Below are 14351 nucleotides of genomic sequence, written 5' to 3' on the forward strand. Positions count from 1 at the left end.
GAAACGATCAACAGTCAGTTGCGGAGTGGCTGGAAAAGGTTGAATTGGTATGTAAAATAATTGGTGTAACCGATCTGGCACGTGTGGTTCCTCTCCGTTTCACTGATGGTGCATTCGTAGTGTATCAACAGTTAGCAGAGACTGATAAAGAAAATTTTAAGAAAATATAGGAGTTTGGAATGTTTATGGCAACGAGGCAACAGTGTGGGTGGATGCTAGTTCACTAGCGCTAGGTGTGAGTATTGAAGTTGATGGCAATATAATCGAAGACGCTTGTTGGCTAAGAAAAGATGATACAACACATATAAACATGTCTGAACTCGATGCAGTAATCAAAGGACTAAACATGGGTCTCAATTGGAAGATGAATGTCTTGCATATTTGCACTGATTCGAAAGCAGTATTACATTGGGTCACCGATGCACTGACTGGAAAATCCAGATTGAAGACAAAGGCTTCAAACGAAATGCTGATTAGAAGACGGCTTCAAACCATTACGAATATTGTGGACGAATACAAACTCAGAGTGGATATTAAACTAGTACCCTCGGAGTCTAACTTAGCCGATGTACTTACTCGAGTGCCTGGAAGTTGGTTGAAAATGATCAATAAGCCCACTGAACTTGCTGCAGGTGGAACGATTAGTGCTTCTCTATCTCCCAAAGAAATAAACCATGTTCATAAGCCCACGGGACATAATGGTGTGAAGAGAACATTGTATTTTGTTCGTAGAATTAACCCATCAGTAAGCAGGGAAGAAGTCAGGCAAGTGGTTGAAAAATGTGTAGCCTGCCAATCAATTGATCCAAGTCCGATAAAGTGGCCGAAAGGGAAGATTGAAGTAAAAGGGACGTGGCAACGGCTTGGTGTGGATATAACTCATTATGAGGGGCAACATTTTCTTACCCTGATTGACTGTGGGCCTTCACGATATGCAATATGGCGCCATCTTAAAGACCAAACTAGTGCATGTGTCATTCAGGAACTAAACGCAATCTTTCTTGAACGAGGCGGTCCAAACGAAATACTGACGGATAATGATACAGCATTTCGAAGCACATTATTTTCACAATTTATGAACAAATGGAACGTTAAACTTCGCTTCAGGTGCGCTTACGTTCCTTCAGGGAATGGAATTGCAGAACGGTGCCATCGAACAGTGAAAAGAACGGCGAAGAGAGTTCCGTGCAGCATACCCGAGGCAGTTTATTGGTATAACGTCAACCCAAAAGACTGTTGTAAGTCATCTACAGCACCCGCAAATAAATTATACCATTACGAAATAAGAATTAGAGGAATTGACGACGATAAAAACGCATATGAACCTCATGAGAAGATCACCAACAAGTTTAAACTTGGCGATGAAGTATGGGTAAAGCCCCCGGACAACCGATGTGACTCTCAATACAAGATTGGGCGAGTTACAGGAATCATTTCGGAGCAAACGGTTGAAGTGGACAAAGTATGCCGGCACATACGCGACCTAAGACCCGTCAGAGTTGATAACAAGTCGAATGAGGATCTAGAAGATGATGAAGAGCTGTGCGTTGTGTTGCCTGAAGACGAGACAAACCAGACGCCAATGTTGCGAAGAAGCACCCGAAAAAGGATGGCACCTGAGCGATATAGTCCGTGAGGTGAAGTGGTCATTATGACCAAGGGGGAGTGTAATTATAGCGTTACTTGTGAATAATTGTGTGCGTAAAAGGAAATGTCATTATAGCGTTACTTGTAAATAATTGTATGTGTGAAAAGATTTGTGAATGCCTTATAGCATTACTTGTAAATAATTGTATTTGTGAAAAGATAAGTGTGAATGCCTACTTGTAAATAATTGTATGTGTGAAAAGATATGTGTGAATACCTAGGGAATTAATCTGTATATAAATTGTGTTGAATTTTACAAAGATACATCGGCCTTTACGCACAACTAAAAACGATCTTTTTTATGCGAAACTACATATATATATATATATATATATATATATATATATATATATATATATATATATATATATATATATATATATATATATATAATAAATAATGTTTATACATAATATGTATACACATACATAGATATGTAACATATCTATGCATATACATGTACATGCATACATACATACATACATACATACATACATACATAGTGTTTTTTTGTATTTAACATTCGGACTTATCAGCTGGTCAAAATTTATTTTCTAACATTTTATTTACTATTTAAGAAGTAAATTGTTTACCCCAACGACTTAAACTTGGTTGGAACGATTTGCAATATTTACGATTTACAATATTTAAAATAGGGATTTGTTTAAGTTTGACTGATACTTATATATTTCTCTTTCTTCTGTTTTTAAACCTGCCGGCGTTAAATCCCTTTTTACAAGCCCCTAGTGTGAAGCTGGAGCAAAAATATAAAACATAAAGATTAGCTTAATAGCTTTATGCGGAAAATCAAACAAAACTAATGCACATATTTTTGTGTTCGAGCATTTTCGTTAGTTCTAAATGTTATCCCTTTTGTTCGTAAAATATTTTCAGAAACTGTAAGAGTCGAACTTAAAATGTATGAAATAAAATTTTAAATTCGATTCTTGCATTCGGGCCTAAGTCTTAGCCATAGTTAATATTTGGTACTATTTTGTTTGGTTTAAACAAAATAGTGTTTAATCAGAAAATATTGGAATAGTAAATAGTACCGGAAACGATGATTACTTATAGCCACCATCCAACAATTATAAAAATATACAATTCGATAGTAGTTGTTTAAAAGCCAGATTAGAAAAACTTAAATACATTCGAGTTAAATTCGGCGCAGTAGGTAGTTGCACCTCAAAAACCACGTAAAAGTAGGAGGACCTTGTATTTTTATCAAGAGACAGATAATCTTTTAAAATTGCTTTGAAAGTCTGCTCCTAAATGAGGTTCTACCTAGTAAGTACAGTTTCTTAAGGTTTGCATGCGTTCTTTTGCTTGAATATTAAAGTTGACAACAATTTTTCGTCATGCACCTCAAAAGCCACATGCACAAAATTTTCTGTAATTTCTGAACGGTTTCGAATTCAGAAGGACCTTTTTTGCAGCAGTTATATTTCAATTATGATGGTTGTATCACTGGTAACTCATATTTTGCAGAACACTCTAATGTACCACAAAAAAACTACGTCTTGTGTAACCCAAAAATCACGTGGGTTTTTTTTCTAGGCATTTAAAAATGAATAAACATTTATAGAGTAAGTTTTTCTATGGACGTTAAACAGAAACTACCCTTAGGTAGTTTCTGTTTGAAAAACATGTTCAAAAGAGCTGAAGAATGTATGAAACCAGAAGAATCGTCATCTATATTAGAAACAACAGGTATAATAGGACCTGATTCAATAAAATATCTCAACAGACGACATGGGTTTGTATCATATTAGTTACCAATATACATTGATCAATGAAAGCTAAAAAAAGTGATGTTACAAAAGAAATACAAGAGAAAAAAGAAAAAAACCGCCAAACAAAAAAAGATACCAAAGAAAAGAAGGAAGAGGCAAAACAAAGATTCCTCCTATGTAAATTGAAGTGTTTTTGCAAAAATATTTAAAAATCTGATGCAGATAGATACAAGCAATGTCCTTTCTGTTTTCAAGTTGTAAAATCTGTATGAAGTAAAACTACGACTTAAATTGAAGGTAAGAAAATTACAATGATCTTACCTGCAGCAATGACTGCAAACGAACCAAGATGCTTGTTTCCTGTAAAGAAAGTGATTTTAACAGGTTTCACTGAAGGGAAACAAATTCGATATTTTTTAACATCACACCTATATTTATTTAAAGTTTGACGATGAACAAAGCTATTAAAATGTTTCAAATAATTTATAACGATAAATAAAATTTAAAAAAAAAAAAAGAAAGACATTTTTTTAGAACAAATTTCCTCAAAACGATGTTATAGTTGGTAAAATTCTATGTTGTAATGAATTCCCACGGAAATTAAAATTTTTATGTTAAATTTTCGAGTGTTTTAGTATAAAAATTAGGCACATATTTTATCGTTGACTGCACGAATGACTCAACAGCGAATAAAAAGTGCTGATAGAAATAACTTAAAGAACCTCTTAATAGTTATTCTTTAAAGCAAAACAATATTTAAAAATAATTTGAATATTCAAAATTTATGAACTCTACTACCTAAGGTAGAATTATCTCAGTAACTTTTCCTTGAAGCAAGATAATTGATGTTTATGTTATTAGCGAGGTAGTTTTTAAATTTAAAATATTTACAGCAGTATACACAGCAAAGAACTAAGTACATCAGTCTGTATAACACACAACATATGTACAACATCAAAAATAAAAAGTAGAGCCTTAACTAGACACTATATATATAAAAATTTTCAATTCGTTTTCAAATATATAAATACACTTACATTTAAATATATTATATAAAACAAACAAACTTTATTATAAACTGTAAATATATCAGATACAGTATTATATATTGTAAATATGTTATACACACATACATACATACATACATACATACATACATACATACATACATACATACATACATACATACATACATACATACATATATACATAAAATAATTGTATGTATGACAAATAGCTTTCTATAACATCTTATGAAAATACATATTTTATTATATGTAACCCTTTTTACAAGTTTAAACACTGTTTTAAAAACAATTGAGTATTTTACATTTGATACTTTAACCTCAGTCAAAGGTTTTTATTAATGTCTCTCATATACACGTGTGCTACAAAAATCACGCGTTCACAAAATGAAGAACATTACGCAAAAAGCACTTAGTTGTCATCCCTTTCAAAAACGGTGACAATGTAGTAATGCTAGAAAGTTCCTCCAATATATATCATCTAGTTTTCGATTTGTAGTCACCTTCCACCATACCTAGAGTTAAAAAAAATTTTTTTTTCAATTCGATAGTAATTATTTAAAAATCAGATTAAAAAAAGTTAAATATATTCGCGTTAAGTTCGGCGCAGTACAGGTGGTTGCACCTCAAAAACCATGCGAAAGTAGGAGGATCTTGTATTTTTATCTAGAGGCAGATAATACTGATATACTCATTCTACTAATAAATAACTAATAACTAATTTACTTGTTCGTCCAATCAGTACGACCATGGACACCTAACTTAGAACGAGTTTCGTTTCCAATAGATAACTGCCCTAAAGTTGATTTGCTACCTGTCAAAGCAGGGGGCTTCCATATTACACCTCCTCCTAATTTAGGGGAAAAAAAGTGATTTAATACACCCTATATAACTTTACAGCTAGTCATGAAACTTGAAATATAAAATTTGGAATTATAATTAAACAAAAAAGTATTCATTAAAAGGCAGAACTACAATTGCAATCATCTAAAATATTTAAAATATTTACAAAAATACCTAGCATTTTTTGATTACGACCATTTTTAAAATCATCCTGATCCTGGGATACTGGAGAAGGTTTAATATCTCCTAAAACTCGATTCTGAAATAAATCTTTTTTTGTATCTGATGTTAATTCAACAAGTTTTTTTGCTGATCCGATGTCAATAATTCGACCTTCGATTAAGGGCTTAATTGGTGCATTTGGTCCACCTGGGTAGTACCGTGATCTTTGCATATAATGTTGTTTTGCAGAATTACGACCTGATGTGGGAATGTTCTTTTTTGATTCCGCATTAACCTCAATACTTGGTAATGGATTTAAAAATTTTGACTCTTCTAGTTTTCCACTGAAGATAAAAAGTTGTTATTTTGAGAATTAGAGAAAATTCTAAAAGAACTATTTTACAAAAGACATAACAAAAAAAAACTTATTTAAAAATGAAAGAAATAGAACCTGAAAATTGATTCTAGTGGGTCTTTCTTTGAAATATGCTAAAGATAAAAAGTTAAATGTATTATTTTTATCAAGACAACGAAAACTGTGCAAAAAAACTTAGTTGTTTTTTTATTTTGATTTATAAATTAAAAAAAACAAACGCATCAATGGTTTTACCCGGCTATTAGCCAGTCTAAAATCAGTTTTACTGGTATTGATTCCATCCAGTATTTCATCAAACTCATCTTGTTTCTCTTCATTCTTTTCAGGTTCATAACCCCATCTTTTACGAGAAGATAGTGAACCTTTACTCATTTCAGAAAACTTTGCACTGGAAATAGAGTCTTTTCTTAAAAAAACTTCCAAAGATTCCTTTGCACTTTTTCTCAAATTTTTATTTGGATTGCCTTCATCTGTATCATTTGAATTATTTTTTTGTGTATCATTTGCTATACTTTTTTGTGTTGCATTTGCTTTGGTTATAGAAATACGCCTTTGTAACTGTGTGACTTGCAGTTGTTCAGCTGTTTGCATATTTTGACCTACTTGAAAGAATGCATGCCGCAATGCCTGTTGAGCAGTTGGTCGCCGTTGAGGATTCCATCTTAGCATATCCTCAAGTAACTGAAGGCCTTCTTTACTTGCATTTGGAATAAGCTGTTTAAGTGGAGTAGCAACCTAAATTTTTTACAAAAAACATTTTGATAAAGATTGAGCAGTTGAAAATAAGCTTAGATCAAAAAACAACTTGAAAATAACATTACCATATTTGGAAACTTAAAATTCATAGCATTTGCCAATTGATAACCTTCAGGCCATTCTTCCTGAAACAAGACCATGAAGAAATTTAGATAAAAGTATGTACCAGAATCAAATTCAAAAAGAAGAACTATGCAGAAAAAGGGCTACTAATAATATATTAAACTACCTTAGAAGGAGTACCCATCACTGAACAAAGTTTAAAAATCATATCAACTTCACTTGAACCAGGAAATAATGGGCGAAGAGTATACAACTCTGCCATTATACAACCACATGCAAAGATATCAATTGGTGAACTATAGTTTGTTGAGCGCAGTAAGACCTCTGGAGCTCTATACCTTAACAAAAAAAAAACATTAAAAATTTATGGCTTGCAAAAAAAAAAAAAATTTGTGTATATATTTAATATTAGTCTTACCATCTTGTGGAAACATAGTCTGTATAGGGGGGTCTTGAGCGAATTTCTCTAACTAAACCAAAATCAGCAATCTTTACAATTTCAGGTCCACTGCATAATAGGTTTTCTGGTTTCATATCTCGATGGAAGAATCCTTTCAATAACATAAGATAAAAACACAATAATAAACTTTTTTTTTTTAAAAAAATTTATTTTATCTGAGCTAAAAAAAACTAAACTCTATTCTCTTTAACAACGAACTGTTTTTAAAGAGTATTAAGCATTATTTCTTGAATTATTATACAATATTTCCTTTTAAATTTTTATTGCATATTAATATTTATGTGTAACTATTGTTATTTAAGACTTATCACAAATCACTATGTAGAAGACTGGTATTATAAATAACAGTTAACATTATTCAAACCAAAAATTAAAATGAGGATTTAAAATAAAATAAAAAATCAAAAGTTAAAACCTGTTTTGTGCATAAATGCTAATCCTTGAAGAATTTGGTACATTATATTACGAATGGCAGATTCTGGAAAAAGTTTATCTCTACATAAAAAAAACACCTTTAAACACACTTTGATAAAAGAAAACAACTTTTCTAATCAATTATGAGTAAAACAGTTCAAACCTAAAACTCTTTTGAAAGATTTCTCATGATTCAAGATTCTTTAAATTATTCTCAAAGAATAAAGTGTTAAAACTTATATTTTTGTATTAAAGTAAGTTAACAAATGATCTAATACTGGATCCAAAAAAATTATGAACGCAAATTTCTTGGTTTGTTTGCCATATTTTAAACTATTTAACTATTAAATTAAACTAATTTGAAATTTTTCAATTATCACAAAGACTTAAAGTAATCATTAAAAAAAATGTTACAAACCTATTTTTCATTAGTTGATAAAGATTCTCTTTCATATACTCAAAAATAAAATAAAGCTGATCATTTTCACGTATTACTTCTTTTAACTTGATAAGATTCGTGTGATTGAGTTTTCTTAAACTCTAAAAAATGATCAGATTGTACATAACTATACACAAAAATAAAATTACTAGACTTTATAGATATACACTAGCATAAAATGAGCAAACATTTTTCAGTCGTTAAGTTTTTATAACCTACTTGGAATGTACCTTACAATGCAAAAAGAGTTTTATCTCTGTGTATCATTGCTTACAATATAAATGCAAAAAAATCCTACCATAATTTCAGGCATTGATAAAAAATTAAAAATGATAAACACTTTTCTTCAGTTTTACATACCTTAACTTCTCTTAGGTTCATGCATTCTTCCCAGGAATAATACTTTCTTTTCATTCTATATAATAAAATATTAGATATTAACTTCTAGATGTGTGCATGTACATTAGGTCTTTAAATTTCAATTTATTCTTTTAAAAATCATAATCTTTTTTTTTTATAAAAAAAAAATTTAGCTTCATTATTCTGGTACACACTAAACCTCTGTGTCTTGGAATCATTTTCTCGAAATGAACTGGGACAGGCATAATGAGACAAGAAATGTTCTGGAAAAAAATAAGGAGACAAAGGAAAAAAGTGTCCCAGAATAAAGTTATAAATCAGGACAATAATTTTGTTTCAGAATATAAAAATTGTGTCCCGGATATTATGAAGCGTTACAAGACAGATATAAAATGAGACAGGCCAGAAAGATTCAAGACATGACATAACAATATGTGACATTCTATTATGATACTTGACAAAATGAGACATTTCATTATGACGAGACAAAACGAGACATTCCAAACACATAGATTAAGGATTAACAAGTCAAACCCTTGATTATTAATGGGCAATTGGGCAGACTTGGTGACATTTGGCAGCAATAACATTAATGGGCAGACTTGGCAATGTATGGCTGGCAGAATAATTTTCCTGTTAAAAAAATGCAAATCATTCACAATATAAAAAAAAAAAACAATTACAAAAGTTTTCAAAAACCAAAAAGTTTAAACTTATATATTACAATTCTTTTTATATATTTGTGAAATTTAATGCTAAAAGCATTAAAATATCTTTCTTGGACTGTCTATGCACAAAAGCAGTTAAAGTTTTTGTTATCTTTTTATAATACAAGAAATACAGAGGCATCAAATAACGTGAGACATACCAATTTTAAATGTTATGTATATAAAATGATTAATTTTGTTAAATTAGTTAATTACTAAAATAGTATAGTAAAGTTGAATTGTCGTTAGTTGAATTGTCTAAACTTTTAAAGACCCACATAACATAATTTAATTTTTCTGGAAATGGCAAGGCTATTCCAGTATTCTCTGGAGAGTTGGTATGCCAACATATAGCTCCTAGATTTTAATTCATTTTTTAAATTTTTAGTGAGTCTTTTATATCAGGTGCTGTTTAAGTATAGTCAAAGTCATTTTGTCAATCAGTCTGCAAGATGCCACAAAGCAAAGGTGATATCTGGAGATTTTTTGAGGAGCAAAAAGCAAACTAAACCCATGATGACTGTGGTGTAAGCCAGGCCAATGGTCAGTCCAAATTTTGTGGCAATTTTTACAAGGTCAATTATGGCAACACATCTGACATACGTAAGCACCTACTTCATGCCCATCCTGCTGAGTTCAAAGAACTGGAGAAACATAAACCCATCCACAAGAGAGACTCTAACATGACCTTGTACATACTTAAAAACATCTATAATGAACATAAGGCTAATGAGCAACAAAGAGGTGAGTTAAAAGTGTAAAATGAAGTTGTTTGTAACAACTTTATTTTAAAAAGATATTGAAATGATTTTTAACTCTTTATTGAAATAAACGCTTTTGTGTATTATATTTTTAATCCCTAAAGAAAAAAAACCCTTTTTATGACTTATTTTAATAAGTTAATATTAAATTTAAAACCTTACAGTTTTTGCAACTTTCCTAAAGCTTTGTTGAGGGGTTGCTTAATATCATATGATAGACTAAACATAGATATTTTCTGTTATTAAGTTTATTGTTTCAACTTTAAACTTTAAAATTTTTTTTTCAAACTTAAATTTTGCTCAGTTTAAAAAGGTTTTTTAAACTTCCTTCCAAATTTGTTGTCTCAAGAGAGTGATCAAGATTTGTTACAGATTTTTTTTCTCAAGAGAATGACATAACATAACAACCGGTATTGGATTAGCGTATTCATTTTTTTTTTTTTTTGTAAACTTAAAAATATTTTTTCAAAAAAATATTAAAAATGTTATTACGTTTAACTTGATAATACTAAGTTCTATCATCAGTTTATCCACCATTTTGCCATTTCTCATTTCCTCTCTTCGACTCCATTGAATAATTTCATCAGTTAAACAAACTTTGTCCAATATTATTTTACAATCTATTTTTGTTTCAATTTAAGTAGAGCTTACGCACAGCAACATACTTGAATGATTGTTTTAAGCTTTTCCAGCATTCTTATATAGATATAGCGCTTAAGCGGATTAAATTCATTGTCCAATCCAAACGTTAATCCAATACCGGCTTTTATGTTATGTCATTTAACATTAAACCAGTTTTTATGTTATGTCACTTTACTTACCTTTTACCTCTCTCATTGTCCCTCCCATCGTCCCTTACATTGTCCTTACCCAATGTCCCTACCCAATATCCCTATCATTTTTTATATTTCAAAAATATTACTTTTTGTTTTTATATTTTTTTATATAAAGAAATATTGTATTTTAAAAATCTTTGGTGTGGTATACATGCATATCATCACTCCTCTAGAACCTCTACTGCTACAACATCTCATGTACCAGGTATTACACCACTCATCACCAGATACTTGACTCCAACTGGAAGCAAATCTAGTTCAAGGGCTTCTACTCCAGCTTCTGTTGCTGTACCATCCACTGCTCCAACTGATGCACCTTCAACTAGTGACACAACTAAATGAACTGTTTGACAAAGTTTGTCATTTAAAACTTTTATTTACTCCTCATTGCTAATAAAATTTAGTTTATGTGCATTACAGTACAACATTGCAATTAAAATAAATAAAACACATGAAAACTTTCATTTCAATTTTTATTTGTCTTGCTAAGTCTCGGTATATAGTTAAATCACAATAAAGTAGCAAAAACAATTGTAATGGCCGAGCCCCCCAGCAGAATACTAAATGGATAAGTCTTAAGCTATTATGCTGGTAAACCAAAGCCAAAGTTTACACCCCAGCAGAGAGCATTGAAGAAGGTCTGTTGTGCCAACACCAGCTGTCGCCTACCGCAGAGGAGAGTCATAAGCCTCAGCCAAGTAGTAGCCTGCCAGGGCACCATAGCACAACCTTCTGCTCTTTGAACTTGTCTATTTGAGCACTCAGACATTGAATTGTACAACAAAAATAAACAAAAAAATTTGTTAAAAAGAAGCAAAACTGTTTCAATGGACAATGTATACTGCCCAATGACTTGTAAGAGGAAAGAAGGCTCTCGCATACTGACTTGTGCGCAAGAACGCTCGACTATTGAAACAGTTCAAAAAATGTCTGAAAAAATTCATTATTTAAATTTCACATTAATAATTAACTGGTATGTCTCATTATGTCCCCTTAAAAAGATGTATACTCTGGAAAATTGTAAAGCTCATACTTTGTCTAGGACATCTTTTTTCATCATGGTATCATCCTGGATTTTTACTGAAAGTTGAAAATTGTCTCTTTATTGCTAATCAGGACAAAGCTTTTAGGATTGTCTTATCTTGAATAAAAAAATAATGAGATGCAGATGCTTAGTACACACAACTTTATTCTTTTTTCAAAAACTCTGATAAGATTGAAAGCTCTGATAATATTGAAACTTACTTATTTTTAAAAACCCCCCTTTTAAATCAGTCTGATTAAACTCATTTTGAATATGAATCCTAATTATCACAGTAATTTTTGATAAAATAGGTGCCTACTCTTCATTTATTAACATATCCTCTGAGAATCAAAAAAATGCAAATGCTAACCTTGTAGTTTTCTTTGAACCTCATAAATTGTATTATAATGATATCAATTTCATGAAAGTATAAGTTGCTCAGGCTATATTTACTGAAAATCAATTTTAGAAATTCTTATCTTCCTTGGGGCCATCTAATGGTCATTCATTTTACATTTTGATTGTCTGTATTTTTTACTATATTACAACCCAAACACTATTTCAGATCATAAAAGTTAATATACTTCACTATGATCACATTATATGTTTTAATGTTTGTCTAATTTTGTAAAATTGTATAAAGATAACTTATGCAAATAGGATGTTTTTGAGTAATCTGTGAAGAGTATGGATAATATTGCTTGCAACTCAAATGTTACAAGCAATTTCATCCATACAAGTATAACAAACATAATGCCTCTACTTTCAATACTTTTTTGCTTATCTGCTGTCTTTGTGTCTAAAGACTCTTTTTCTCAAATTATATACTAGTCAAGTCATCTTTCAAATTAGTTTTGTCCTTAGAATAAATATAAATATTGCAATTCATACACTGTTCTTTTTTTAGCTTATAAAATTCTACTTGTGGGTCATTTAAGTGAAATGTTTCTTTGAATAACAAACAATTATGCAGATTTTATTTGTTTATTAAATTCTTCTTTATACATTTTATATAATTTACAACTTATCTTCCGTAAATTGAGGTGGCTCTCTAACTTACTCTTAGAGTACTTTAACCATTACCAAAACTAAACTCAAGAAAACTTATCACTATGCAATAAGTATTACAGAATTGCTGCCTGTAATTTTGTGATTTAATTAACACTATCTGGACAAAGTAAAACTCTTTTTGGCTATCCAAAAAATATTTCCACATTTAACAAAATTTGAGATTTGCTTGCTGTCTCAGAGTTTAATATTTGTAACAAACTTGTTCTCTACATTCTACTACAATAAATTTATATATGCAGTGGGAACAATTGATAAGAAGAAATGTTTTTGTTTTAATAAAATCTTTTTCTTTCAACTGATGTAGAGTTGTCCATTTTGACATAATTTTACTGCAATATTCTCATATAACAGCCTTGATCTACTTTTTAAATTATCTTTGGTATATTTACATTTCCTTTTTCAATATTGATTTCTGGTGTATCATCATCTTATATATCTAAATTTTTCAGTTAACTGTGAGTGTTTTTAGGCTAATCTCCTTGATACAGCTGACAGAAAATGGATTTATGATCCATAAGTATGATCAATGTTAACATTATTGAAAAATCAATAAAATAAAAAAAAAAAAAAAAAATTGTTTACTAAAGAATTATAAGTTGAAAAGTCACGTGTAAAAATTTTTCAACTCCCTATTTTTGAGTTGCATATTAAGAAGAATCTTTCTTTAACAAATCTTCAGTTAATATGTAAATAGCAACTTTGTATTTTACAATGTTCAATTGTAAAAACCAATAGGAATGATTAATACAAAGGCATCCAAAATTAAAACCTATGGGTTTAATATTCTTAAAATTTTGAATAAAAATAACATTTTTTATAATAACTTTATATAGATAAGAAAGAGATGGCTTTAAATTTATTGACCATTTGTTAAAAACTATCAAGATTCTTTTTCATGGCATTTAGATAAATATAAATATAGTAACAAAGATAAATATAGTAACAAAACTGAAAAAGAAAGTGAGAAAAGTAAAAAAAAGAAAAATACTGTACTTTTTAATTGCAACTGTTTCACCAGTATCATATGTCTTTCCCAGCATAACAGAACCATATGTCCCATCACCAAGTTTTTTCATCGTCTTGTAACGATTCATTCCTACAACCGTCATCGCATAATGCCAAAATATTTCCAAAATATTAGATAATCTATTTACTTAACTAATTGACCTTTTTTCATAAAATGTTCAAGTAAATGTATATTTTTATACATACATATATATACATATATATGTATATAACATACATACATACATACATACATACATACATACATACATACATACATACATACATACATACATATATACATGCATGCATGCAATGCATGTATGTATGTATGTATGTATGTATGTATGTATGTATGTATGTATGTATGTATGTATGTATGTATGTATGTATGTATGTATGTATGTATGTATGTTATATACATATATACATATATATACATATATATACATATATATACATATATATACATATACATATATATATATATATATATATATATATATATATATATATATATATATATATATATATATATATATATTAGGGTGGGTAATATTTTTTTCATGAAAAATGGAAATATTGCATTATTGTGTCTCTATTGATGATATGTAAAATAAATTTAATTTACTTTTGCCAACTTCAACATGAATTTTACTGTCATCTGTT

At 29.9% G+C, this 14351-nt stretch overlaps 3 protein-coding genes across 6 annotated transcripts in view; 1 reads left to right on the top strand and 2 right to left on the bottom strand.

Moving 5' to 3' along the window:
- The window catches only part of LOC149891756 (uncharacterized), a 1679-nt gene extending 43 nt beyond the window's left edge, over positions 1–1636 (top strand). Inside the window, exons 1-2 of the mRNA XM_090077984.1 lie at positions 1–108; positions 162–1636. The exon at positions 1–108 is cut by the window's left edge and continues 43 nt beyond it. Coding sequence (XP_089934110.1) covers positions 1–108; positions 162–1636 — 1583 coding nt within the window. The remainder of the gene's footprint in view (positions 109–161) is intronic.
- Positions 1–2364, bottom strand: part of LOC145185992 (sister chromatid cohesion protein PDS5 homolog B-like) — a 17091-nt gene extending 14727 nt beyond the window's left edge. The window contains exon 1 of one of the 3 annotated variants that reach the window (XM_090077655.1): positions 2241–2364. The gene's annotated coding sequence lies outside the window, so the exon portion shown is untranslated. Of the gene's footprint in view, positions 141–2240 lie in introns of those variants that run through there. The other 2 variants (XM_090077654.1, XM_090077658.1) reach the window with 2 other exon arrangements.
- Positions 2365–4228: 1864 nt separating this feature from the next.
- LOC145192339 (serine/threonine-protein kinase MAK-like) lies at positions 4229–13871 on the bottom strand. 2 transcript variants are annotated; one of them, XM_090077663.1, is made up of 12 exons: positions 13671–13871; positions 8279–8333; positions 7898–8019; positions 7481–7560; positions 7024–7156; positions 6772–6943; positions 6608–6667; positions 6021–6521; positions 5862–5899; positions 5423–5754; positions 5132–5255; positions 4229–4920 (listed from the first exon to the last, which is right to left on the bottom strand). In XM_090077663.1, exons 1-12 carry the CDS (start codon positions 13784–13786, stop codon positions 4905–4907), a joined length of 1749 nt encoding a protein of 582 aa, XP_089933789.1. In that variant the 5' UTR covers positions 13787–13871; the 3' UTR covers positions 4229–4904. The 2 variants fall into 2 exon arrangements, with proteins under 2 accessions (XP_089933789.1, XP_089933790.1); XM_090077664.1 differs by lacking the exon at positions 13671–13871 and adding an exon at positions 10239–10426.
- Positions 13872–14351: the final 480 nt, after the last annotated feature.

Source organism: Hydra viridissima, unplaced genomic scaffold, assembly GCF_058129835.1.
Source record: "Hydra viridissima isolate aposymbiotic clone 2 unplaced genomic scaffold, HvirCarnegie_v1 scaffold_2, whole genome shotgun sequence".
Lineage (NCBI taxonomy): Eukaryota > Metazoa > Cnidaria > Hydrozoa > Anthoathecata > Hydridae > Hydra > Hydra viridissima.